Source organism: Nycticebus coucang, chromosome 9 (genome assembly GCF_027406575.1).
Source record: "Nycticebus coucang isolate mNycCou1 chromosome 9, mNycCou1.pri, whole genome shotgun sequence".
Taxonomy (NCBI): Eukaryota; Metazoa; Chordata; class Mammalia; order Primates; family Lorisidae; genus Nycticebus; species Nycticebus coucang.
This window is the reverse complement of record NC_069788.1, coordinates 108,589,752-108,616,066: the sequence shown is the minus strand read 5'-3', so window position 1 is coordinate 108,616,066 and position 26,315 is coordinate 108,589,752. Positions and strand designations below refer to the sequence as shown.

Sequence of the window (26,315 nt, the reverse complement as noted above, 5' to 3'; positions counted from 1 at the left end):
TTCTCTTGCCTCAACCTCCCAAGTAGCTGGGACTACAGGTGCCCACCACAACGCCGGATTATTTTTTTGTTGCAGTTTGGCCGGGGCTGGGTTTGAACCTGCCACCCTTGGTATATGGGGCCGGCGCCCTACCCACTGAACCATAGGTGCTGCCCTTAGGATCCTTTTAATAAAATAACCAACAGTAGGGGAGGGGGAAGGTAAACCTTTATTTGGAAAAAGAGAGTTTAAATGGCCATTTAAAACCCCCATTTCATTTCTGAAACAGAAACAAATAAGAAAACAAGAAAAGATAATTAATCTGCCATCTTAAGCCATTTTTAAGTTGCATTTCCTAGCAGAAGACAACGCTGACAGGCCCCAGTCCTAGAAACCAATAGGGCACTGTCTTGAGACCATCTCAGGAGGTGCCCAGGGGACACAACCAGAGTGAATAGTGGGGGTGTCGACAGGCAGGCCTGGGGCTCAGACAGGCACATGCCTGGTACCCGGGAAACAAAGTTAAAAATATATACACACAGAAAAATAAATCCCCCAGAACCTAGGTATGGAGAACTCATAACCATGAATGCAGCAGCAGAATTCAAGCTGGGTCTTTGGCTTTTAAAGACAGGAAAGAACATTCACCTCTGGCTCACTGCCCATAGCTCAAGGCTCTTGGCCACTATCTTCAGTCCCATTCTGGAAGTCTGGGTCAAATTTACCAGGGCCAGCAGCTACTCTGAGCTAAGGGAGATGTGGGGAGGGGCTGGCCCAGGCGACACCCTAGCAATGAAAGATTAAGGCATGCAGGTGACACAATATGAGCTAGGGAGCCCTCAAACCCCCTCAATTAGCTAAGGTACCCCTGTGTTAGGAGAGGGAAAACAGAGGTAGCAAACAGCTGAGGCCGTGCTTGGACAGAGCAAACTCTCAAGCACTGCCACCCTAAGTTCTTGGACCACTTTTGCCCAAGGCCACCATTCTGCTGAGAGGGATTGACCTGAGCTAAATACTAGGCTATTATAGAGAGAAAACAGAAGGGAACAGGGGAGGCAGGAGACAGCAAAAACTGGTGGGGGGGAAAGGAACAGAAAACTGCTTCTTGGGTGTGCAGAAGAAAGAGAACTGGCCCCTTAGGTCTTAAGTCCCCGCTGAGGCAGCTACAGAGTGTATATGCTCCTTCCCCACTGAGACTCCTACCCTTGCCCCAGTTCTGCATGCTGCAGAGTCCAGTGAGACATGAGTTTCCTGAAGGTTCTTTTTCCTCATCCTTAAAGGAATTTTAAACCTCACCCCACTATCCCAGCCTACTGAACCACATAAGGGTTCAAACTTCTGCCTCTTTCAGAGCAGTCTGGAGAAAGGGACAAGCCCTGCAGAAATCATGCCAAGTCTGTGGGGAGAGCTGGGCTGGAAGATATCTCTGGGACAGGTAGCACATCCCCAAATCTGCTGGCTCTGGGCTGTGGGGCCCATTTGTCCCCAAAGGCCATATGATGATGAGCCTGCCCTGGTTGGCAGGATGAATGCCTAATGAAACACAGAGGCTAAAAGGAGGGAAGGGCCCATGTCCTGCTGCTACCTGGCAGCATAAAGCCACTGTGTCGTGCTCTGAACCTGCATGACAGTAGGCCTACAGCCCCAGTGTGGAAAGTGGGCTGATCAGAGGCAGGCATGACTTCAGAACAGTCCCACCATGAGGACACATGCACGCTACATGTAACTCACACGCGCATGCCCGGCAAGAGGGCTGGGCCCAGAGGTCATGAAGGTAGGGAGAAGGTTGGGTCAGAAGGTACCACCAAGAAACAGCCTAAAAACAAATAACCAATGAGATCAATAGCTCCCACAACCCTCGTAATTAAAAATCAAGGGGGAGCACTGGATACATGGAAGAAAGGGGAAACACCCCCCCACCCCTTCTGCCTCTCCCAGGGCCACTGAATGTGTGGCACAGGATTAGGAAGAGGTTAAGGTGGGGCAGGGACCACAGGCAGAAAATGTGGACAGGCCTGGAGAAAATCTAACCATGGGGAAAAGGGAACAAGGAGGGGGAGGGGAGGGGACGTAAGTTTCTTGGATCTAAGTTTCCAGAAGCATGGGATATTTCCACAGTCTCTGATCCAGTGAGCTCTTCTGGAAGAGAAGCTCTCTTCCCCTGGGAGCCCCATCATGGGGCGGTGACTTCCATCCCAAAGCTGGCTAGTAGGCAGAGGTGGTCTGAAGAGCAGAAGGGGTTGGGTAAACCATTGGCAGCCCAAAGGATCTCTTCAGAGAGGAGGGAGAGACGGCCCAGGAGTTTGAGAGTTCCATCTCGATACAGCCTCGGATCTGGGGCACAAAGCAGAAGCCAAGGGTATAGCCACGCAGCACGGGTAGGCAGGGACAGGGTCCTCTGGGAGCTATGCCTTCAGTGGGCTGCATTCTCTTGGCTGTCCCACCATCCCTCACAACCTCCTACAGCCTCTGGGGAAGAAGGCCTTATTTTCTCAGAGACACTCCATGATAATATGAAGTCAGGTGGGTTCCAGGGGACTGTGGTGAGCTGGGGGCTATACACTCAGGCTCAGCATTGTGAGATCTTTTGATTGTCCAAGAAAATCTAGAGATCCAGCTTTTCAATTTAAAATCCGACTTTTAAATAAAGGAAACCAATTCAAACGTTTAAAAAAATATTCTTTAAAAAATATAGGCATGGAGCTTCTATACTATGATATTGGTATGGGGGTCAGAAGAGAGGAAACAGGTTCTCTAACCTAACTAAACTGGCTGCCCCTGAACAAATCCAATCACTTCCTAGAGCTCTGCTTTTACCTCTAAAATAGAGATGGAGAGTGACTGTTCTACCCACCTCTCTCTAATGCTACAGGATAAAAAGAGAGATGGCAGGCAAGTGGCCTATGGGGATGAGGATGACCAGGAGGTAGGAAATCTGCCCCTTTGCTGGTTGAGTCCCAGCAGCCCCCATGCCACCACATGCCTGACCATTAACTATTCCCAGGGACCACAGGGGTGACTTGTAGGAACCCAAGATCCCCCATGCTCACCAGGTCTATTCCCATTCTCGCAGGACTCAGCTGAGAAGAAGATATAGTCCACTGTCATTCCCAGCCCCAGGGGCATCGTGGTAACCTCTGGGCGGCCATGCTGAGGCAGGAAGTGGGTATATACTGAGGTCAGGTGGAGGCAGTGTTGGATGGTACCTATAGTCCTACAGAGATAGACAGGGAGAAGTCAGTTGACAAAAACTAAGTTTTCTCAAGGCCCCTTTCTCTTTTTTTAAGGGATGATCCCAAATGACTCAATCTCAGCAAATTCTTTCCTATACTAATAGAGGTTGGCAGTCTTAGCTAAAATTAGCCTATAAACAGACACATTTACATTGGGGCCCCCTGACATTCTTTAACCCTCACTCTCCTCTTGTTACCTGGTAAAGTATATCCAATGCGCCCCTGTCTGTAGACCAGGCAAAAGAATGCATAGGCTTTTCAAGAACCTCTGGCTTCTGCATACCTGTATGCCCCTCTATAAACTTAGAAAAATATTAGAGGAAGAGAGAGCTTAGCAAAAAGGCTCCCCCAAAACAGCCTTAGGACAGCCATTGGAATCTCTCTCACACCTACACAGGGAGTAGACTAAAAGCTGAAGAGAACTGGAGAGAATGTACCTGGGGAAGACAGGCTCATGCTCAGACGCATCCTCCTCAAGGACAGACTCAGCCCAATCTGCAGGTCGCTCTGTAGAGGGCCAGGGAGAAAAAGGTTTTCTTATCCATAAGACAGTGAGAAGCAGGGTTAGAACCTCCCACTCTGAAATCCCTCCAGGATCCTTGACTGGACTACTCCAGAAAGATCCAGAGGGAAAAGGGAAAGAGAAACAGAGAAGAGAGGAGGAAAACAATAAACCAAAGTCAAGAACCTAAGGAAGGCAGTTAAAGGCCTCTGGTATAGACACGGTCTTCCATGGCTCACCACTCTTTTTTTTTTTTAAGACCAAGTCATACAATTACATGATGCAAAAATCAAAACATAGAAAAAAGTATCAGTGAAGTTTCCCTCCCACTCACCCCTGCCATTCAATTCCCCTCTCCAAAGGCAACCAATGCTAATTCCTGGTATATTCCTCTAAAGCAGGGAAGTCCAACCTTTTTTTTCTTCTGCGAAAAATAAGAGTTGTTTTAGGTTATACAGCTCATAGGCCACAGCCCCTGCTCTAAGGATTTTCTATCATATACCATCCATTGTGTATATATGCATCTAGGTACGTAAGCATACACACACACATATGTATATGTACATACACATATGTGTACTTATGTACACATACAAATGTCAGGAAAGAAAGAAGAAACATTACTACAGATCCTACTGACGTTAATAGTATAACAAGGACCAACAACACTGACAAACCCTAAACTAGACTGACCAAGAACACAAAATATTCAAATCATTAAAGTTGGGAATGAAAGAAGGGCCATCATCACTACCAATCATTGAGAAATAAAAAATAAAAAAACAACTACCAGACAAAAGAGTGAGACCCTGTCTCAAAACAAAACAACCCTTTAAAAAAATACTATAAACAGGGTGGTGCCTGTGGCTCAAAGGAGTAGGGCACCAGCCCCATATGCCAGAGGTGGCGGGTTCAAACCCAGCCTGGGCCAAAAACTGCAAAAAAAAAAAAAAAATACTATAAACAACTGCATACCAACAAATTAGATGAATTAGATAAAATGGACAAACTCCTAAAATAAGACACAAACTTTATAAACTGACTCAAGAAGTAGAACATCTAAATGGTCCTTTAACAAATAAAGACATTAAATTAGTAATTTACAACTTCCTACAGAGAAGAGGGCAGGCTCAGATAGCTTCACTGGCGTATTTTATCAAACACTAATAGAAAAGTTCAAACAAATCCTTCACAAACACTTGCAAAAAGTAAGAGGAGGAGACATGGGACACATCGCAAGTTATTCTATGAGGTCAGTATTACTATAAACTATACTACAGAAAACATCAAAAAGAAAACTACAGATCAATATCCCTTATAAATATAGGTGCAAAATCTCCCAATAAAAAACTAGCAAACCAAATCCAGCAAAAGATAAAAATGATTATATACTGTGATCAAGTTGGATTTATCCTAAGAATATAAGCTTGGTTTAATATGAGAAATCAGTTAACAAGAATATCATATTACCAGAATATTTAAGGACAAAAACCACATGATTATTTTGACAAAAGAAAAATATCTGACAAAATCCAATACCTTTCATGATTAAAAAACACTCATCAAACCAGGAATAGAACTTCCTCAACCCAATAAAAGGAATTAAAAAGCACACAGCTATCACACTTAATGGTGAAATCCTGAAAGCTTTACTCCTGATATTTGGAATAAGACAAAGGTATCTGTTCTCATCACTTCTATCCAACATTGTACTGAGAGTTCTATTTAGGGTAATTATGAAAGAGGAAATAAAAGGTATCCAGGTTTGAACAGAAATAATACTATTTCTGTTTGCAAGATGACATGATCTTATACAGAGAAAATCTTATGAAATCCACTAAAAAACTGTTTTAACTAATAAATGAGTGCAGCAATAGTGCAGGATACAAAATTGGTATACAAAAGTCCTATTTTGACCCACATGATGGCTCACACCTGTAATCCCAACACACTGGGAGGTCGAGGCAGATGGATTGCCTGAGCTCAGGAGTTGGAGACCAGCCTGGGCAAGAGCAAGATCCCGTCTCTTAAAAAAAAAAAAAAAATAGCCAGACGTTGTGGTGGACAGCTACTTGGGAAACTGAGGCAAGAGAATCACTTGAGCCCAAGAGTTTGAGGTTGCTGTGAGCTATGACACCACAGTACTCTACCAAGGGTGACAAAGTGAGACTGTCTCAAAAAAAAAGTCCTATCTCTATACCCTAGCATAAACAATCCAAATGCAAAACTAAGAAAATAATTCCATTTACCATAGCACTAAAAAGAATAAAATAATTAGTAATAAATTTAACAAAAGTATTGTAAGACTTGCACACTGGAAACTATAAAACATAGGAAGAAATTAGAAGATCTAAATAAATAGAAAGACAGTTAGTTGATGTTCATCAGTCATAAAACAAGACTGTTAAAATGGTGATACTTCCCAAATTGATCTATAGATTTGTAGATCCCTACCAAAATCCCAACTGCCTTTTTTTGCAGAAATTGACATGTTGATCCTAAAATTCGTATGGAAATGGAAAGGACTCAGAAGAGTCAAAATCATTCTAAAAAAAAAAAAAGTCAGAAGATTTACTCTTTCCTATTTCAAAAGTATAAGAGTCCCCCCTTATCTATGGGGAATACATTTCAAGACCCCCAGTGGATGCCTGAAACCACAGATATTACCAAACCCTATATATATACACATATATACACACACACGTTTTTTTCCTATGCACACGTATGTAAAAATTCAATTTATAATATAGGCACAGTAAAAGATTAACAACAAAATGGAACAATTACAACAATATACTATAATAATAAAAGTTATGTGAACTCTCTCTCAAAATATCACAGTATTTTCAACCATGGTTGGCCATGGGTAACTGCAAAATTATGCAGGAGGAGGGACTACTGTACAGAAAACTACTATAATCAAGACAGTATGGTATTGGCATAAGGACAGACACAGATGAATGGAATAGAACTGAAAGTCTAGAAACTCATATTCTATGGTCAATTGAATTTTGACAAGGGGAGAGAGAAATGGAAAAGAGAGTGCTAATGGGTGGCGAAAATTTTTTTTTTTTTTTTAATTTCAGTGTGCTTGTTCATGTTTGTTTGAAGGACTTCTTTTTTGTTGATTTTCTTCTTTCTCCTGCGGTGCTAGCTGTTTTTGATGTTGGTAGAGACAGGGTCTTACTCTGGCTGACTGCTGCTCATATGGGTTTTGAACCTCTGAGCTGAGGCAATCCACCCGCCTCGGCCTCCCACAGCGCTGGGACTACAGGCATGAGCCACCACGCCCGGCCGGGTGGCGAAAATGTTTTAAAGTTAGATTGTGGTAATGGCTGTACAATTCTGAATGCATACTTCAAATGGGTGGATTTTAGGACATGTGAATTTCATCTCAATGATACTGTTTAAATATTAATGAAAGGATAATGGAATGTTACAGAAAACTTTATGCCAATAAATTTGATAATTTAGATGAAATGAAATTTTCTTTTACATATCTTACGTTTTTCCTGTTAAATTTATTTCTATAGTTTTTCTTTTAGTTACTTATACAAATAGTCTTTTAACAAATGTATCAGTATTGTTATGTATGACTACTACTAATTTCTGCATATTGATCTTGTCTCCAGCTACCTTTCAGAATTACCTCAGTATTTCATGCTTATTTTAGCTCTCTTCAGTCACCAGTTATATAACAATATCATGAGCAAGTAATAACTTACCCCCTCCTTTCCTTTTTTTTTTTTGCAGTTTTTGGCCAGGGCTGGGTTTGAACACACCACTTCCAGCATACGGGGCCAGCACCCTACTCCTTTGAGCCATAGGCACCTCCCGTTCCCTCCTTTCCATTTTTACTTGTTTTCTTACTTATATTTCTAATTCCACTGGCTGGTATCTCCAAACAGTTAAATAATAATAGTGTCATGCTTGTCTTGCTCCTATCTTTAACAAGAATAGCTAGAGGCTCAGCGCTTGTAGCTCAAGTGGCTAAGGCACCAGCCATATACACCATAGCTGGCAGGTTCGAATCTGGCCCAGGCCTGCCAAACAATGACAGCTGCAACCAAAAAATAGCGGGGCATTGTGGTGGGCACCTGTAGTCCCAGCTACTGGGGAGGCTGAGGCAAGAGATTTGCTTAAGTACCGGAGTTGGAGGTTGCTGTGAGCTGTGACGCCATGGCACTTTACCCAGGGAGATAGCTTGAGGCTCTGTCTCAAAAAAAAAAAAAGAATAGCTAGAGCTTTTTTTTTAAAGTAAGATCCCGATTTTGGATCTGAGATAGATATATTTCGACAATGGAAGGAAATATCCATTTTTTCCTTAATTTAAGAGAGTTTGTTTCAAAAGAATCCAGAATAGATGTTGAATGTTAAAAAATGTTTCTTTAATATCTTAGAGAGGATTTCATATACATGTGTGATAAATTATATTCATAGATTTTCCAATATTGAATTATCCTTACTTTTTAATAAACCTCAGTTGGTCATGGAATACTGCTCTTTCAATATGCTGCTAGACTTTGTTTCCTGATCTTCTATTTAAGAACTGTGCATCAACATCCATAGGTAGAGAATATCAGTCTGTAGTTTACTTTTTCTGGGTAATTACTGTCAGGTGCTGGTGTCAATATAACTGTTTCATAAAAGTAACTTAGCCCCCTTCCTGTTTGTGCTCTACAAGAACTTATGTAGTAAAGGAATCACAGTGTATTTAAAGGTTTGAGGCTGTTCCCTTTTCAATCTGAGCCTAGTGTATTTGAGGGACTGCATCTCTGAGAAGTTTTTCTATTATTCCCCCCATGGTAATTAGTCCATTCAGACAATCTTCCCTGAAATCAGTTTTAGTAAGTTAATTTTATATACCATCTACCTTTTCACTTTCCTTTTACATTTAGTTAAGCAAAAAACCTCTTATGATTCTTTTCTCTTCTACATCTGGACATGTGTTCCTGTTCCTCACAACCCCCTTCCCCAGCCATAAATAGGATGGGCTTATTTGATTGACAGCTTTTCTTTCTGAGACAGAGTCTCACTATGTCACTGTTGGTAGAGTGCCGGGGTGTCACAGCTCACAGCAACCTCAAACTCTTGGGCTTAAGTGATTCTCTTGCCTCAGCCTCCCAAGTAGATGGGACTACAAATGCCCGACACAATGCCGGCTATTCTTTTTTTTTTTTGGTTGTAGTTGTCATTGTTGTTTGGCAGGCCCGGGCTGGATTCAAACCCGCCAGCTCTGGTGTATGTGGCTGGCACCCTAGCCTCTGAGCTACCGGCACTGAGCCAACAGCTCTTTTTTCCTCAACCAACCAACTCTTTTTTTTGAGACGGAGTCTCACTCCATTGCCCTGGATAGGGTGCTGTGGCACCATAGCTCACATCAACCTCAAACTCCAGGACTCAACTGATCTTCTTCCCCAGCCTCCTGAATAGCTGGGACTACAAGTGCCAGCCACCATGCCCAGTTAGTTTTTCTATTTTTAGTAGAGATGAGGTCTTACTCTTGCTCAAGCTGGTCTCAAACTTTTAAGCTCAAGCAATTCACCTGCCTTGGCCTTTCAGAGTGTTAGGATTACAGGCATGAGCTAGCACAATGGACCCCAAACAATCACCTCTTAATACATTGCTGAGTTATCACGAGTTACCCGGTAACATGGATGGTTTCTGAGTAAAAAGGCTGGTCAACAATGTGTTAAGATGTTAGAGGCACTAAAAGATTCTGTATTATAAGCAGCTAAGAGATTGTGGGGGAAACAGGCTGAATTGGGGACAACTGAAAATTGAGACTGGGAGAAATGAATCTGGGAACAGCTGCTATGTTAACACAGCATTTTTACACAGAAACTAGCTATATTACCAAGTATATATGGCTGTGATAGGTCAGCAATGTGTTAAAGAGTTTATTAGTTAATTCCATTTTCTAAATTATTCTCATTTTAATCTTCTTTCCCTGTGGTGACTTTCTGTTCCTAACTTCTTGAATTGAATACTTAATTCACTTATTTTCATTCTTTCATATCTATTAGTATAATTCTATGATGCTAAATTCTATATAATTCTATGAATTTTTTTACTGAATACTGAGTATAAATATATCTTTCATTGTTGTTATTTTCTAGACATTCTGTGGCTTCAGTTTAGACTTCCCTTCAAAGTTAATGTCACAGTCAAATTAGTATGTTTTGATATGTATAGTTGGGTTGGATGAACTAGAAATATTTGTTACCATATCTAGATAGATCCTCTAGAAAAAAGAACTCCCACAGTATGATCTCCTTGTACTGAATTTAAGTCTTCTATTCGCGGCCTTTTAAAAAAAGGATAGGTTTTCAGATTTGGAGTCTTTAAAAGAAATTCATCAGGAGTCTGTTCAGCTCCAGGGGAGTGGGGGCTATGTGTGGAGCACTGAACAAACAGAAGGGCATGTTCACAGCATGTGGTGAGTATATGTGTTTACCCAAATCTAATCCTAGTTTTGAAAACAGTACTGTTATCTTGCACTGATAATGAGCTGGGTAGTTCCTTCCCCATAGAAATGAGTCTTTTCCACTTACAAAGTAATAATCAGGAAGTGTTTTAAAGGTTTTTGGTTTAATTTTGTTGTTAAATTGAAATGCTTATTTTATGTTTCATTCAAGTTTAAATAATCTATTCTTAAAATGAAATTATCTATGTGGGATTCTGCTAGTGTTAAACTTTTGGATTTTGTGATCTTAAACCCTGAAAACCCTGAGCCACTGCTCCCTGGCCTTAGCTTGACTTATACAAGCACTTATCCCAGTTCCTGCACATGATAGTTGCTCAATACGGGGTGGTCATCCCACAGCTATAATGATACTTTAGCTTTGCAATTAAAAGAAAATTGAGCCACTGGAATGTTTACTGCTCTGTGCAAAATGCCAATTCAAATTAAATTCTCACAAAAAAATAAATTTAGTGTTCACCACCAGCCATTTTACTACAGTGTTCCCAGCCATTGTGTGGTTGCCTTTAGTTATTCCTCTAGTATTTTCCTCAAGAAAGGCTATATAACAATTCTTGAGCCATACCTTTTTCCTTGAGCCTTGATTCACCTCTTCTAGAGGTCGAATGTAGCCTTAAGAAGTCTGAAGTCAACTGGTTACTGTTACACTTTCAGACAGCTCTATTTCTTGGTGCAACTGCCCAAAGCATTCTTTTACTCTCGATTTCTAATAACTTCACTAAGATGTCTTAGTATTGATTCTCCCACATCATTTTTTGAGACATGGTATGTCCTCAATCTGAAAATTCAGATCTTTTCACTTTGGGAAAACCTTTTTTAAATAATATATTTAAATATTTCTTTTGGGCCATTAGACTAGTTTTCTTTGTGAATTCCAATTATGTGTATGTTGAATTTCCTTTATCTTTTACTATTGTCATTTTCTCTCTAATCCTTTTTATCCCTTTACTTCCATTTCATTTTGCTTATTTTTATTTTGTTTGGATTTTTTTTTAATTTATTTATTTTTATTGTTAAATCATAGCTGTGTACATTAGTGCAATCAAGGGGTACAATGTGCGGGTTTCATATACAATCTGAAATATTCTCATCAAACTGTTCAACGTAGCCTTCATGGCATTTTCTTAGTTACTGTATGTAGGCATTTGTATTCTGCATTTAGTAAGTTTCGCCTGTACCCATTCTAAGATGCACTGTAGGTGTGGTCCCACCCATTACCCTCCCTCCACCAAAACCACCCCCCTCCCTTCCTCTTCCTTGGCCCTTTCCCCATAGTCTTGTGCTATAGTTGGGTTATAGCCTGCATGTGAAAGCTATAATTTAGCTTCATAGTAGAGCTGAGTACATTGGATACTTTTTCTTCCATTCCTGAGATACTTTGTTAAGAAGAATATGTTCCAGCTCCATCCATGTAAACATGAAAGAGGTAAAGTCTCCATCTTTCTTTAAGGCTGCATAATATTCCATGGTATACATGTACCACAATTTGCTAGTCCATTCGTGGGTTGATGGACACTTGGGCTTCTTCCATGACTTAGCAATTATGAATTGGGCTGCAATAAACATTCTGGTACAGATGTTTATATGTTTATGTTCTTTGTTATATTGTGACTTTTGGTCTCCTGGGTATAAACCTAGTAAAGGAATTATAGGATCGAATGGCAGGTCTATTTTTAGGTCTCTAAGTATTCTCCAAACATCCTTCCAGAAGGAACGTATTAGTGTGCATTCCCACCAGCAGTGTAGAAGTGTGCCCTTTTCTCCACATCGACGCCAACAAATCTGGTTTTGGGATTTTGTTATGTGGGCTACTCTTACTGGGGTTAGGTGATATCTCAAAGTAGTTTTGATTTGCATTTCTCTGATGATTAAGGATGATGAGCTTTTTTTCATGTGTTTGTAGATTGTGCGTCTGTCTTCTTTTGAGAAGTTTCTCTTCAAGTCCCTTGCCCACTCTGAGATAGGGTCACGTGTTCTTTTCTTGCTAATACGTTTGAGTTCTCTGTGGATTCTGGTTATTAGACCTTTATTGGAGGTATAACCTGCAAATATTTTCTCCCACTCTGAGGGCTGTCTGCTTGTTTTACTTACAATGTTCTTGGCTGTGCAGAAGCTTTTTAGTTTGATCAGGTCCCAGTAGTGTATTTTTGATACTGCTTCAATTGCCTGGGGAGTCCTCCTCATAAAATATTCACCCAGGCCGATTCCTTCAACGGTTTTCCCTCACTTTCTTCAAGTATTTTTATAGTTTCATGTCTTAAGTTTAAATCTTTAATGCAGTGAGAGTCTATCTTAGTTAATGGTGAAAGGTGTGGGTCCAGTTTCAGTCTTCTACAGGTTGCCAGCAAGTTCACCCAGCACCATTTGTTAAATAGGGAATCTTTTCCCCACTGAATGTTTTTAATTGGCTTGTCAAAGATCAGATAACGGTAAGTAGCTGGATTCATCTCTTGATTCTCTATTCTGTTCCAGACATCTACTTCTCTGTTTTTGTGCCAATACCATGCTGTTTTGATCGCTATGGATTTATACTACAGTCTCAGGTCTGGTAGCGTGATTCCTCCTGCTTTGTTTTTATTTTTGAGTAATGTCTTGGCTATTCGAGGTTTTTTCTGATTCCAGATAAAACGAAGTATTATTTTTTCAAGATCTTTAAAATATGACAATGGAGCTTTAATAGGAATTACATTAAAATTATATATTTCTTTGGGTAGTATGGACATTTTAACAACGTTGATTCTTCCCAGCCATGAGCATGGTATGTTTTTCCATCTGTTAACATCTTCAGCTATTTCTTTCTAAAGTTTCATAGTTCTCTTTGTAGAGATCTTTCACATCCTTTGTTAGGTATACTCCCAAATATTTCATCTTCTTTGGCACTACTGTGAAAGGAATAGAGTCCTTGACTGTTTGTTCGGCTTGGTTATTGTTGGTATATATAAAAGCTACAGATTTATGGGTGTTGATTTTGTAGCCTGAGACATTGCTATATTCCTTGATCACTTCTAAAAGTTTTGTAGTAGAATCCCTAGTGTTTTCCAGATATACGATCATATCATCTGCGAAGAGTGAAAGTTTGATCTCTTCTAACCCTATGTGGATACCCTTGATCGCCTTTTATTCCCTAATTGCAATGGCTAAAACTTCCATTACAATGTTAAAGAGCAATGGAGACAATGGGCAACCTTGCCTGGTTCCTGATGTAAGTGGAAATGATTTCAATTTAACTCCATTCAATACGATATTGGCTGTGGGTTTGCTGTAGATAGCCTCTATTAGTTTAAGAAATGTCCCTTCTATACCAATTTTCTTGAGTGTTCTGATCATGAAGGGATGCTGGATATTATCAAAAGCTTTTTCTGCATCAATTGAAAGAATCATATGGTCCTTATTTTTTAGTTTATGTGTTGAATTACATTTATAGATTTACGTGTATTGAACCAGCCTTGAGACCCTGGGATAAATCCCACTTGGTCATGGTGTATAATTTTTTTGATGTGTTGTTGGATTCTGTTTGTTTTTCTAACCCCAGTCTCTTGCCTTTATTACAAAAGTGCATGGGTGGTTCAAAGAATTCTCACCCGTCCAGTCTTCCACCTTGTTTTCAGCAGTAACTATTCGCACTTGTGCAATATTCAGTTTTGTCTCCATTTTTTGTAGTATTTTATTTTTTATCCCATTTTTCTGAACTCTGCAGCTTGAACTTCACCTTCTGATGTCTTGCAAAGTGTCTGAACTTATAAAAGCAGTTGTTTTTGTTTTGTGTTCTTCTTCTATAAAGACAATTGCTTCCTTTTCTAATTCATAGGAAAATAACCATAATTTCCATATGCTTCATGGCAATAACTTTTATCTCTGAAGTTATGTATTCTTTATCTGCCTCTTGTTTTCCCATTCCGTCCTTCTTTTATTCTTATAGTATTTTAGTATAAATCCATGTTGATTATTGTGGGCAAATCTAGCTTTGATCAGTTGGGATTTTTCTGCACCAGCTATTTGTACAAAGTTTATGTAAGAGAACAACTGGGTATGCATCCAACTATCAGAAATTTTCCTTATGACATAGTGTTACATACAAGTCCTTTTAGTCTTTACTCTCCCCCCTCAGAGATAAGCAGTTCCCTAAGTACTTCATCCCTGCTATCCCACTTGAACAGACTGCTTAATGCAAATGTGGCTTAATTCCTTGATCAGGCCTTCCTCTGCTGTCTCTTAGAATCAAAACAGGTCCAGAGATTATCCTACTACAACCTGTGCATTCTGTTCTTGTTGAAAAAATAAGGGAGTTGGGCGTGGCACCTGTGACTTAAGAGGCTAAGGCGCCAGCCACATACACCAGAGCTGGCAGGTTTGAATCCAGCCCAGGCCCGCCAAACGATGACAGCTGCAACCAAAATGTAGTCGGGCATTGTGGCGGGCACCTGTAGTCCCGGCTACTTGGGAGGCGGAGGCAGGAGAATTGCTTGAGCCCAAGAGTTTGAGGTTGCTATGAGCTATGATGCCATGGCACTCTACTCAGGGCAACAGCTTAAGGCTCTGTCTCAAAAAAAAATAAAATAAAAATAAAAAAATAAGGGAGTTGATTTTGTGCCTCAAGGTACACTCCTCACTTGGAGAAGTACACCCTGCTGGTTTTGTGAAATCCTTATAGCCCCACAGGTAAGTCTCTCTATATGTTCATCCCTGCATGATCCTCCAGTGCTTCTCGCAGCCATTTCTTCTGTATTGTAGTTTCACATATCTTCAGATCTCCTAGTTTTGCCAAAGATGGAGCCTGAATTTCTTTTTTCCATTCTCCTTGTTGCTTTGGAGTGTTTTCAGAGACAAGAAAGGGAGAATGTCAAGTGTACACTGCTACATTCAATGTGGAAATTCTCAATAGGACCAACTTTTTATTACAAAAGTCACCTTATGATTTCCAAAGTCCCATCAGATGTGCTGAACACATGCAAGTTCTTGGCAACTTAAGCCTAAAAAGGTTAAACGGCTTAACTCAAGCTCTCAGAGCTAGTTACAACTCAGCTCTCCTGATCCCCAGTGCAGAGCTCTCATCACAATGCACGTCCATGCATGCATATGGCCAACGAACTCAACTGGCCTTCATTCTAAGTCTACTTATTACCAAAAGCTGATTTCTAAGAATTGTATCTAGAAAAGAGTAGACAACGACATAACTGAAAAAGATCAGAGATGAGAAAGAAAGAAAACAGGCTTTTCCATTACCTGGCTTAGTGTCTGTCACTCCTTCCATGAGAACCAGTCCTACAGGTCGCTGACAAGCGATGTTGCAGAAGCGAAAACGTAATAGGAAGTCTCGGCCATACTTACGTCTCTCTGTAAGCCAGGAAAAGCCATATACACAGTGAAAGAAAGGAAAAGGAGCCACATGCTAAGCCCTCTTAGCACCTAGAAACTTCTAGCACAGGGACACAGAGGAAGTCTGGCTCTGATAATACAATTTTCCAACAGCAAAAATTTAAAGTCTATTTTATTGGGTGTCGATGGGGAGGACAATGGGAAAAAACAGAGGAACTTGCTAAAAGAACTAAGGAGGTTCCACTTGCTCTTGTCATTAAGGTGCCAGCTTTCTTCCAGAATGGGCATGAAAACATGAATGTAATACATGCTCACCTGATCTCTTGGGGTGACAGGCGGTGACATACTGACAGCAATCAGTGATGCCCAAAGAGCTGGGCCACAGTGGGACCTGCAGCTTCCTCTGGTAAAGCTGATGGGAGAAGTCTTCCTGTCCAGATACCTGCAAAGAAAGAGCAGGGTGGGAATGAGGAAACCAAGACAGGAAAAGGAAATAAGAGCCCATGTTGTAGGACATGTGTACAAATACAAACACACACAATCACACACTATGTATGTGGTATAAGCCACATATGTCTCAGGGGAAGGTTAAAAATAAGGAGCTAAATCAACCATCGCTTTGTCACTAAAAACTGAAATGTCCATGGAACAGAATTGAGGGCTAAGAAAGTAAGGCATGTGAGTCAAGGAGAATAGAACTGCAGAAACGTGTGGTTCCCTAAATTTCACCTCAGAAAAATCTACGCATTTCTCCACAGGGAATATCAACTCTTAAGGGCTTTAACTTGCAATAGGAAGAGGTTTATCTTGACCTTTGGATCTTCTAAATCAAAGTCTAATATCTTGAACCTATTATTGGGAAACCACAGGGTCAAACCAAATGGGGAATGCACCAAAGCACTTTACCGTATCTATGTCACCATCCTCGGTCAAAGTCAATGAGCAGCCTGGGAACGGACAGAACGTAGTAGGGGAAACATTCGGCAACATCAGTCATCTGCACATCTCCAACGTGTGAAGCAAAATCCCCTTTATTTCATTTAACAACAACAAATATTTGAATGCCAAGAGACACTAGCTAAGTGCTGGGGATAGAGCGGTGATAGACACAATCCCTCTGCCCTTCAAGGGCATAAATTTTCAATATGTTAACCTAAAACAAAACAAACCTGGAATTTTAATGGCCATTTAATAGCTGTGTGACTTTAGGCAAGTTAGGTAACTCTCATGGGTTCAAAAACCTCTACTGTAAAATGGTATAATAATACCATGTACAATTAAGAATCTTAATAATAATCACTACCAGTTGTTGACTGTTTCCTTTGAACTAAGTCCTGGAAAATACTTTATAGGCATTATTTTATTTAATCTACCTAGAAAACAAAAACACCTCTGAAGTAGGTCATATTTTGTCTCTAATGTACAGATAAGGCAAATAGGACTTAAGAAAGTGAAGTAACCTGCCCAAGGTGGCAGAGCAGGCATTTGAACTCAAGACTGGCTGCAAAGCAAGTGGTCTCATTCATTAAGCCCAACCATGCCTGTTATGTGGCAGGCGCACAGTACATTCTTTTTCCCATTCCCTGAGCTCCTTGATTATAGCTCCTTTACAGCATTGGTTCTCAACCTTCTTAATGCCGCAACCCTTTAATACAGTTCCTGAGAGTCGCGACCCACAGGTTGAGAACTGCTGCTTTAGAGCAAGATGATGCCTTTCTCTGTGCACTTGGCAACTATGATGTTGTTGGCCCTTGAGTAACCTCATTAACATAAAATCCCAAAGTGCTCACCTATAATTCAATAATTTTGTGTCCTTTCTCTACTATGCCTTGCCAAAAATTAAGCAACAGGTTGGATCAGTATGGGCAAAACTGAGGAATAAGATTAAGTGACACATAAAGAAATCAGCACAAGCTGATAAAACTAGGAAACATCTAAGCTGTCATCATTTAGCAGTTAGAATGGGACAGATTCATATGCAAATTGTTGAACAAAACAAGAAGCTACAAATGAAACATACAATAGTATATCACATTTATAAAACACACGTGATAAATGACCTACTAGCTGTTATAAGCAATTACAGCATAGTATTTGAAAGCAAAAGCTCTGGGGCCAGACCAACTGGTTACAAGTCTTGGTTCCACTACTAACTATCTGCATAACCTAGAGCAAATTACTTAACTTTTCTGCACCTTGGTTTTCTTATACAATGGAAGCAATGATAGAAATTTTAAGAATTAACAAACTAATACATGTAAAATGCTTAAAATTGTCCCTGAGCCATAGTAAATGCTTAATAAATATAAATTTTGATTACAACATCATAGGAACACAGATAACCCCGTAAATGCACAGAACACAATCTAGAAGATGGCCACCAAACTTAGAACAGTCACTACTAGAGGTTAGGGAATGTAGACAGTAAAGGAGGCTTTTGCTTTACTTTATAATGTCTGAATCTGTGCATTATGTACTTATGTATTACTTGTGAATTAAAAATAAAGTAATGATAAAAATGAAAAGGATTCCAATATGCCAAAGTACTCAAGAGTTCCTAGCTTCCAGGTTTGGGCACAAGCTATTCAACTAAAAAGAAAAAGCAGGAGGGAGCCAGAAAGGGTGTAACTGAGGTCCCTGCCACAGAAGCAGCACTGGATGTCAACACCTAAACCTGTCCCTAGACCCTGTTCCCACCCCCACAGTGGCCTCTCCCACTTCACCTTCCAGGCTGGCATCCCATGGTACTGGAGCTCTCCATCCCTGATGAAATTGTAGAGGGGTGAATCAGGGACTGAATTCAGGTCCCCGCACAAGATGATGGGGCAGTGGCTGCCATCTGATAATCTGGCCACCTTGTCCACTTCCGCCAGGAGAATAGCCATCTGCGCCAGCTTGACATCACCCCGGCGTGGGTTGTAAAGGACATGGGTATTTGCCACACACAGGGGGGCCACTGAGACTTGCCCCAGGCCTTCTGGGACTAGTGGCTGCAGTAGCAACACTAAGCCCACGTTGTCCCGATTGAGAAGCTCCAAGCCAGGTCGGAAGTACTCCACAGGGCTGGCACAGAGCAGACGGAATCTGGTGGGCTTGTAGCAGACAGCACAGCCATCCGTTTTATACCCAGTCCTCCTCTTATAGAAACAGGTAAAGCCTGCAAAGAAAATTCCACCAAGGAGACGGGTCAGAGTCCTCAAAACCTGAATATTCCAATCAGCAGCAGCGGCCCAGTTGTGCACGTCTAAGGCACTGTTCTTGCTACTCAGTAAGGGGAGCCACCCCTACCACTTCCCTCGGTTCCCTTCGAGTTGTAACCAGATGACTGAGGGGCTAGAACAGTGCTTCTCAACCTAATGCCGCAACCCTTTAATACAGTTCCTGTGGGTCGTGACCTACGGGTTGAGAACCGCTGGGCTAGAAGAAGATGAAGGGAAGGAAGGGCATGAAGCAAAATAACACAATAGGAATTAACAGGACATGGAATCTGGAGTCAGACAAGTTGGAACCCTATCTCCCTATCTACTAGCTTTGTGATTTTAAGAAAGTCACACAGGCTCGGCACTCGTAACACAGTGGTTACAGCGCCAGCTACAAACACCAAGTATGGCAGGTTTGAACCCAGCCTTGGCCAGCTAAACCACAACTACAACCAAAAAATAAAAAAGCAGCCGGGCATTGTGGTGCCTGTAGTCCCCGCTACTTGGGAGGCTGAGGCAAGAGAATCACTTGACGCCAAGAGTTTGAGGTTGTTGTGAGCTATGACGCCACAGCACTCTACCCAGGGCTACAGCTTGAGACTCTGTCTCGAAAAAAAAAAAAAAAAATCTAGGCATTGTGGTGGGTGCCTATAGTCCCAGTTACTTGGGAGGCTGAGGCAAGAGATCACTTAAACCCAAGAGTTTGAGGATGCTGTGAGCTGACACCAGGGCACTCTACCAAGGGCAACAGCTTGAGACTCTGTCTCAAAAAAAAAAAAAAAGAAAGTCACACAAATTTTCAGAACCTCAGCTTCCTCAACTGGGGTAATTATAGTCTCACCACATTGGTTACTTTAAGAATTAAATGGCAACATATGTCAGAGTTGCTTTAATAACTGTAGAACTTTACTTTCTCACCCACACATGGAAGGTGCTCGCTCACACGTGAGACTGAGAGTGTACTAAGACAGAAGTAAAAGATGGGGTTTTCGAGAGAGAGTAGGCAGGGCTGTAGGAAGAAAGACTGGCAAAGATTCCAGGGAGCTGCGTTACCCATCATGCGCAGAGAGGGCTCCAGCTGCTCCCAGTAATGATCTTCCTGGACTTCCTGGAGACACAGGATCTGGCAAATTGACAAGGAAATCAATCACTCCAGAGTTCTAGAATGTGATTCCTACCCCCTAGGAGCAAGCACAAAAGCCAGGTGGATAGCTGCTGCAGATCTCAGGTAGGGTCACCCCAAAACTTCCCACAGGGCTCATCTTTTCAGACAGCCAACAATAGCAAGAACAGGCCCAATCGTAAGCTGAGAAGACCAGACATGTGTGCTGCATTTTCCTGCTCCTTGAATCCCTCAGTCTCCCTCCCTGCATAAAGAGGCTAGAAAGTACACACTTAGAGTCTTCTCAGCATCTGCCAAAAACTCTGACTCCAGGCAGGCAAGCTCCAGCCTAGGCAGGACTCCAGTGATTTGAAGCTTCTCAACTATGGGGTTGAATTCATCTTCTAAGAGTGCTGGGCAACAGCTTAGATCTAGCAGCAATGCAAGATGGCACTTCCCCCTCTTCACTTACATCGGGATCCCAGTGCTGGAATTCCTGCATGAGGTTTGCGAAGCGATAGTTCCAATTGAGGATGTCTGGATGGCAATGCAGATAGAGCTCTGAGCTCTGCTGCATCAGGTCCTGAGCCAGGATATTATAGGACATCAGAGTAAACTGGAACTGAGGGCCATCCCCTGCCTCCAGGCCCTGAGCATCTGGCTGGGTGGTGGAGAAATCCTCCCATTCTCGCCACAAGATTTCTGCAAAGGGGTTCAGAGAAGAGTTCCATGACAAGCATGTCTTTTACCCAGAGATACCACTGTTGCCATTCCTGATATTATGCCTAAAGTTCCTTTTTTCATCTTCCCTGTCACCCGACTCTCTCTGGTTATTTAAACAGCATTCTAAGGACAGTCTTTGGACTAGATGGTACAAAGCCAGAGACAATCTTGGCCTATTCACCTATTCACAACCCAGTACTTAGTGCCCCATAGATGCTCCATAAATATTTATAGGTTGACGATCTCTCACTTTTGATAATCCATGACTCTGGAGAATCACTCAGATGGGTGTGCTTAATAGTCACCTGAGGTTAAAGACATTTCTTTTTTTCTTTTTTTTTTTTTTGAGACAGAGTCTTACTTTGTCACCCTCAATAGACTGCTATAGCATCACCGCTTACAGCAACCTCCAGCTCTTGGGCTTAGGCAATTCCTTTACCTCAGCCTGCCAAGTAGCTGGGACTACAGGAGCCCACCACAATACCTGGCTATTTTTTGTTGCAGTTTGGTCGGGGCCGGGTTCAAACCCACCACCCTTGGTATATGGGGCCAGTGCCCTACTCACTGAGCCACAGGCACCACCCTAAAGACATTTCTGGAGTAATTTCAGCCTTGGGTGCTTTCTGACCCCTAAACTTGAAAAAGTCTGTGGGACCAGAAACCACGATGTGGTCCCCATCTTCCCTACAGCACAGCAGACTTAAAACCTATTTGAGCCAAGTTATTCTTTCTTCAAATATTAATGGATTCCCGGTATGTAACACAAATAACATGAGTTATTCTATTTGAGGCAGAGCAGAGACCCTGAGACCTCTCCACTCCTACCCCCAGAAAATCCTTGGGTCACTTTCAAATAAATGACAACATGAAGAATCAAAACAAGGGTCTGCTTTCAATTCTTGAGTGCCTAGCTGTGTTATAACTTAGGCATGTTCTGCTACCTCTCTGCACTGTGACTGTCTCATCTGTCAGACCTTGGAGCTGGATGAAATGATCTATATTTTCAGAAAAAGCAGAACGCAGTGGCAGAGACCCCCCACCAGAGAATCTTCTCTTTAGCAATGGCTCTGCCTACTCCCAAGACAACATGCTGCCTTGGCTCATTCAGCCAGTTGTCAGACTCACCGTGATAGGGTATTTCCATTGGGGGAGGCTGCAACTGCCCCAGGCCCTCAAATGGCCAGATGGGAGCCTCTTCTTGGGGCATAGGCTCAGGTGCTATGCTCCAGGCTACCACTGCAGGGTCCTCTTCCCATTGCTCTGCAGCCAGGGCACCCACTGGGAGGACAGCACAATCTGCATACTGGGGGGCAGTCTGCATGGGGATAGCTGCCCACATGGGGCCCTCAACCTCTGGCAGTGGCTCCTCTCCTACAATCTCGGGGTAAGGCTCATCCTGGTTCTCTGCTGCCCGCAGGTCACTCAGCTGCCTGCTGGACCACTTTTCCTCCGAAGCAGTGTCCTGTTCTCCGGAATTATCCATGAGGAGTGCCAAGCTGCTCTGCGCTAGTCCCTTATCTGCAAGAGGACCTTCACTTGCAGTTGAGAGCACCTGGCTCGACCCTTCTTCTCGCCACTGCTGCAGCAGGCCCTCACATTCCTCCTGGTCAGGGCCCCGAGGAGCCATGGCAAAGTTGCCCTCTACCTGGGGGGACAAGCTCTTCCCCAGTAGGGCATTTTTCCGACATGTGAAGAAAGCATCTGAGGAAAGCCAAAATACCAGATTATAAGAAGACAGCATCAACCAACCTACACTCTTCTCCCAGCTAGACCAAAGCCGCATATAAACAAGAACCACATCCACCTTGCTCATCATTATATCATCACTGAGCCTGCCCACTTTAATGCCTGGAACATCATCGTCTTCCTCAGAGCAAAGTGCTTACTATGTGCCAGGCACTGCTCTACGTGCTTTATAAGTATTAGCTAATTTGTATGGTAGAGATCTGAGAAATATTCAGTGCATGAATAAAAGAACACTGTCTCTTGTGGCAGGCGCCTGTATACCAGCTACTCAGGAGGCTGAGACAAGAGGATCGCTTGAACCTGAGAGTTTGAGGTTGCTGTGAGCTATGACACCACGGCACTCTACCCAGGGCCACTAAGTGAGACTCTGTCTTAAGAAAAACAAAAACAAACAAACAAAAATATAAGAACACTGTCTCACATAAATCTAAAACACAGATGAGCACACATAACTCCACCACTTTTATGTGATGGTTCAGACTGCTATTAATATAAACTTTCTGGTTCTAAGAACTACATTACATTGGAACCAGCACTTGACTATGAATCAAAATTGTAGGCTATGGTCTATAACTGAAATTTACAAAACTAACTGGCCTTGACCAATGCCTCTAGTCCAGCAGTTCTCAACCTGTGGGTCATGACCCACAGGAACTGTATAAAGGGTTGCAGCATTAGGAAGGTTGAGAACTACTGCTCTAGTCAGATGGAGTTACTCTTGACTATAATATGCGTACAAGAGAAGTCTGAACTAGACAATCTCCAAGAGCTTTTCTAGTTCTATAAATCCCCTAATCTAAGAATGCACTCCAAAAGAAAAACTCCTAAAATAGATGGTCTCAAAATCTATAATTTACTTCTTAGCAAAGGCCTTTGGGCCTCTTCTCAAAGCTATTAATATTTATTCTACTTATAGAATCTTGACAAATTTCATTATCTGCTTTTCCATTCCACAACACATCAGAGGCTATAAACTAGAAGATGCCAGCAACTGGCAGTAAAAGACAGCTGTAATCTCTCTGTTACAGCAACCATAAATGACAACCAACAGGCAAGAAAGCAGGTGGGAAACACTCTAAAATTAGAGCCCTAGAACTCTGAGCACAGTATTTTGATGAGAGCAGACAATCCCACACACTAATTTATTTACAGCACAGGCCAAGTGGCATGCATGATGCTGGCCCTCAATTATTTAACAGATTCATTTTATTGGCAATTTTTTTTAAAGGCAAGAAAAAACTTAAAATGGTTGAAATATTGAACAACAGTTCAAATATCTTGTGGCCTATGTATATTTACGTTCTCTAAAACAGTGGTTTTCAACAGGGATGATTTTGCCCTCGGTGGGTATTTAGGAATGTCCAGAGATACGCTGGTTGTCACAACCATAGCAGTGCTACTGATCTAGTGGTTAAAGGACAGAGATGCTGCTGAACCTGAAATGCACTAGATAGACCCACAACAAATGATTTGGCCCAAAATGTCAACAGTGCTGAGATAGAGAAACCCTGATCTAAGCCCACAGGCTGGGTTGCTGGGCTTTAGTCTCAGGGGCTAATTATAGGCCCCTTGAAACATCCTCTATGAATAACAGACGGCAGAGGTTCTATGGTTTGTATGTACAAAGTTAGTAGCTTTCAACTTTGGCAGTTTTTTGGCGGTGGTGGTTGTTTGTTTTTCTGCAGCAGAATGCTTTTATTTAAAAAAAAAAAAAAAGTCTTACCTAGAAACCAAACACACAAAGTAAATACAAGTGGGACTACTTTAATGTGTGGGTGGGGAAGAGGCCTCATCTGAGTTCCCTAGAAATCTACTGGTCTAGAAACCTCTGGACTAGTACACTGTTATCCCTAAGGACAACAGAAGAGGTCCAGAAATGACAGCAGCAGCAATTAAAGCGCATGCTTAGTTCTCTGAAAACAATTACTTCTGTGGAGTGTCCCTCTGCTCACAAGTATGGACACATAAGATACTGCTGAATTCATTGAGTATCTACTACATACCAGGCAGTGTGTTAACACCAGAGATATAGTGAACAAAATAGACATGGCCTTGGCCCCCCGAGGCTTGCATTCCAGTGGCAGACACACAGTAAAAAAATAATTTTAAATATTTTTATGTGTAATATATTACCAATCACTCACACACACACACACACACGCTTCTTGGTACTGCCCTCTGAATTGCAGGAGAAAAGCCTGGGTATTCTGTGAGACCTCAGAGAGAAACTGATGGTCCCATAAAAACCTGGAATTTCAAAAACCAGGAACAGGTGGTGCTGGCAGATTCTAAGAAAGTAAAGGATAATCCTTCCTCCTCTATTTAAAGTATCCACTGGGCATTGCCCCCTACTCCATCACATCTTTCTCCAAACGTGAAAAATGCTTCTAAGCTGAGATTTAAATGTCTCTGACTTGTAAGCATTTGTTTTCAAGACACAGTGACAGAGGAGCCACAGCGGACAGGCGGCTGTGAAAGATGAGTGTGAAGTTAATGTGGGAACGACAGGTACATCCAAGACTTCAGCCCACAGACCTCCTAGGGTGGACCCACCTCTACCCACAATTCGGGCACTCGCCTCGACCGGAGCTGTCATCCCTTCCTGACCCCCCCAAGGGCAGTGTCTCAGTTGGCCCCAGAACCTCTCTGCACCCCTCACCCCAGGAGTAGGGAAGGGTGGCCCTGCCCCATCCGCAGCCCCCCTCCACGTTAACCGTGGCCCGACGTCACCGGACTACAGGTGTGAGGAGGGGGCCGCCCACGAGGGTCGTCAGCCAGGCCGGGGCCTCTTGGCATCAGGAGAGGCCCCGAGGGCCAAGGGCCAAGGACCGCCACCCCACTCTTAGGCACTGCCTGGTGGACTGTGGTCCCGAGGCCCAGCGCACTGCAAGCTGCTTCAGACCCGCAGAGCCCCGCAGAGATAGGCCCGGGCTGGGTTCCTGCCTGTCGAGACGCGGGGCCGGTACCTGAGAGGGCGCGGAAGAGGCGCGCGGCCGGCAGCAGCAGGTAACACAAACACGACGCGATCATGGCCGGCGCCGGCCGCCCGCAGCCCCTCCTCGCCGCCGCCCGCGGAGTCTCCCTCAACTCGGCCCCGCCCCCCGCCGACCCACGTGGTGCCGCCGCCCGCGCTTCAACAACAACTTTATTGAGCGCAGCGCTGCGGGTGGGCTCGCAGCGGGCGGGAGGCGGCGGTTCCCATGGCAACCGGCGGGCCTGGCTTGCCTCCACCATCAAGATGCCAGGGTTTAAAATTTAGTACCTCTATCTGGTCGAGAGGAGACAAAACTTTCTCTGTTTACAAAGACGCAATCAATAAACCCAATACGCCACGGCCCAGCCTTTCCCACCCTTTGTAAAATGTGGACAAGAATTTGAATTGACCTGGATACAAAATAATAAAGCCTAGATTTTATGATCTGAGATGTCCCTTGCTAACTTTCTCCCCTAGTTTATTTGGTAACAAATTTTGGAATAAAGTCTCTTCAACCAAAAATTAAAAAAAAAAAAAAATTAGTACCTCTCTGGAGGGTCTACAGTACTTATTTAAACACCACAGTTTATTCCCACATAGCCGCTTAGTATCCACCTTGGGACCCATCTAACCTCTCCCCAGCTCGGTTTCCTTGTCTGTAAAATGAAGGGCTGGACTGTGTCATGAAGGCTCAACTTAGCCCTGACTTCTATAATCTACCCCTTCTCAGCCCAGAAAGAAGAGTGAGCTTCAGTTTGTCCCTATTTTCCACCTTTTCCTGCCTCTACTATCTTCCCCAGCTCAGAGTCTAGGTCAGGAATAGAATCCTCCTTTGCTTCAGCACGGAAGATTTTGTCTCCTCTACCTGTTAGAAAAGGGCCTTCTTTTCCCTAAGGAGAGTGAGAGGTGTCCCATTGATAAGAGAGTCAAGAATAAAAGAAAAATAATCACCTCTACAGGCCAGGGAGCAGTCTGGCTGGTGGTATCTCCCCAGCGCCTAATATAATGCACACAGTAGAGACCAAAAAACCTTTGTCCACTGGTTGAACCAAGCAG

General features: G+C 42.7%; 1 protein-coding gene across 1 annotated transcript; it reads right to left on the bottom strand.

Annotated features, from left to right (window-relative positions):
• Positions 1–190: 190 nt before the first annotated feature.
• On the bottom strand, positions 191–25,420 carry ANGEL1 (angel homolog 1). Its single transcript, XM_053602183.1, has 10 exons — positions 25,252–25,420; positions 21,665–22,240; positions 20,289–20,518; positions 19,768–19,837; positions 18,238–18,671; positions 15,830–15,956; positions 15,422–15,532; positions 3,650–3,719; positions 3,030–3,193; positions 191–2,313 (listed from the first exon to the last, which is right to left on the bottom strand). The coding sequence occupies exons 1-10, from the start codon at positions 25,313–25,315 to the stop codon at positions 2,153–2,155; spliced, it is 2,007 nt and encodes a 668-aa protein (XP_053458158.1). The 5' UTR covers positions 25,316–25,420; the 3' UTR covers positions 191–2,152.
• Between the last annotated feature and the right edge of the window lie 895 nt (positions 25,421–26,315).

Excerpts from the sequence above, each read along its gene's own strand:
- ANGEL1 (XM_053602183.1), bottom strand. The coding sequence starts at position 25,315 with ATGATCGCGTCGTGTTTGTGTTACCTGCTGCTGCCGGCCGCGCGCCTC. Across the intron at positions 20,519-21,664 it reads AATGGAAATACCCTATCACG|AAATCTTGTGGCGAGAATGG; the intron begins GTGAGTCTGACA and ends ACCCCTTTGCAG. Across the intron at positions 3,720-15,421 it reads AGTGACAGACACTAAGCCAG|AGCGACCTGCAGATTGGGCT; the intron begins GTAATGGAAAAG and ends GGCCCTCTACAG.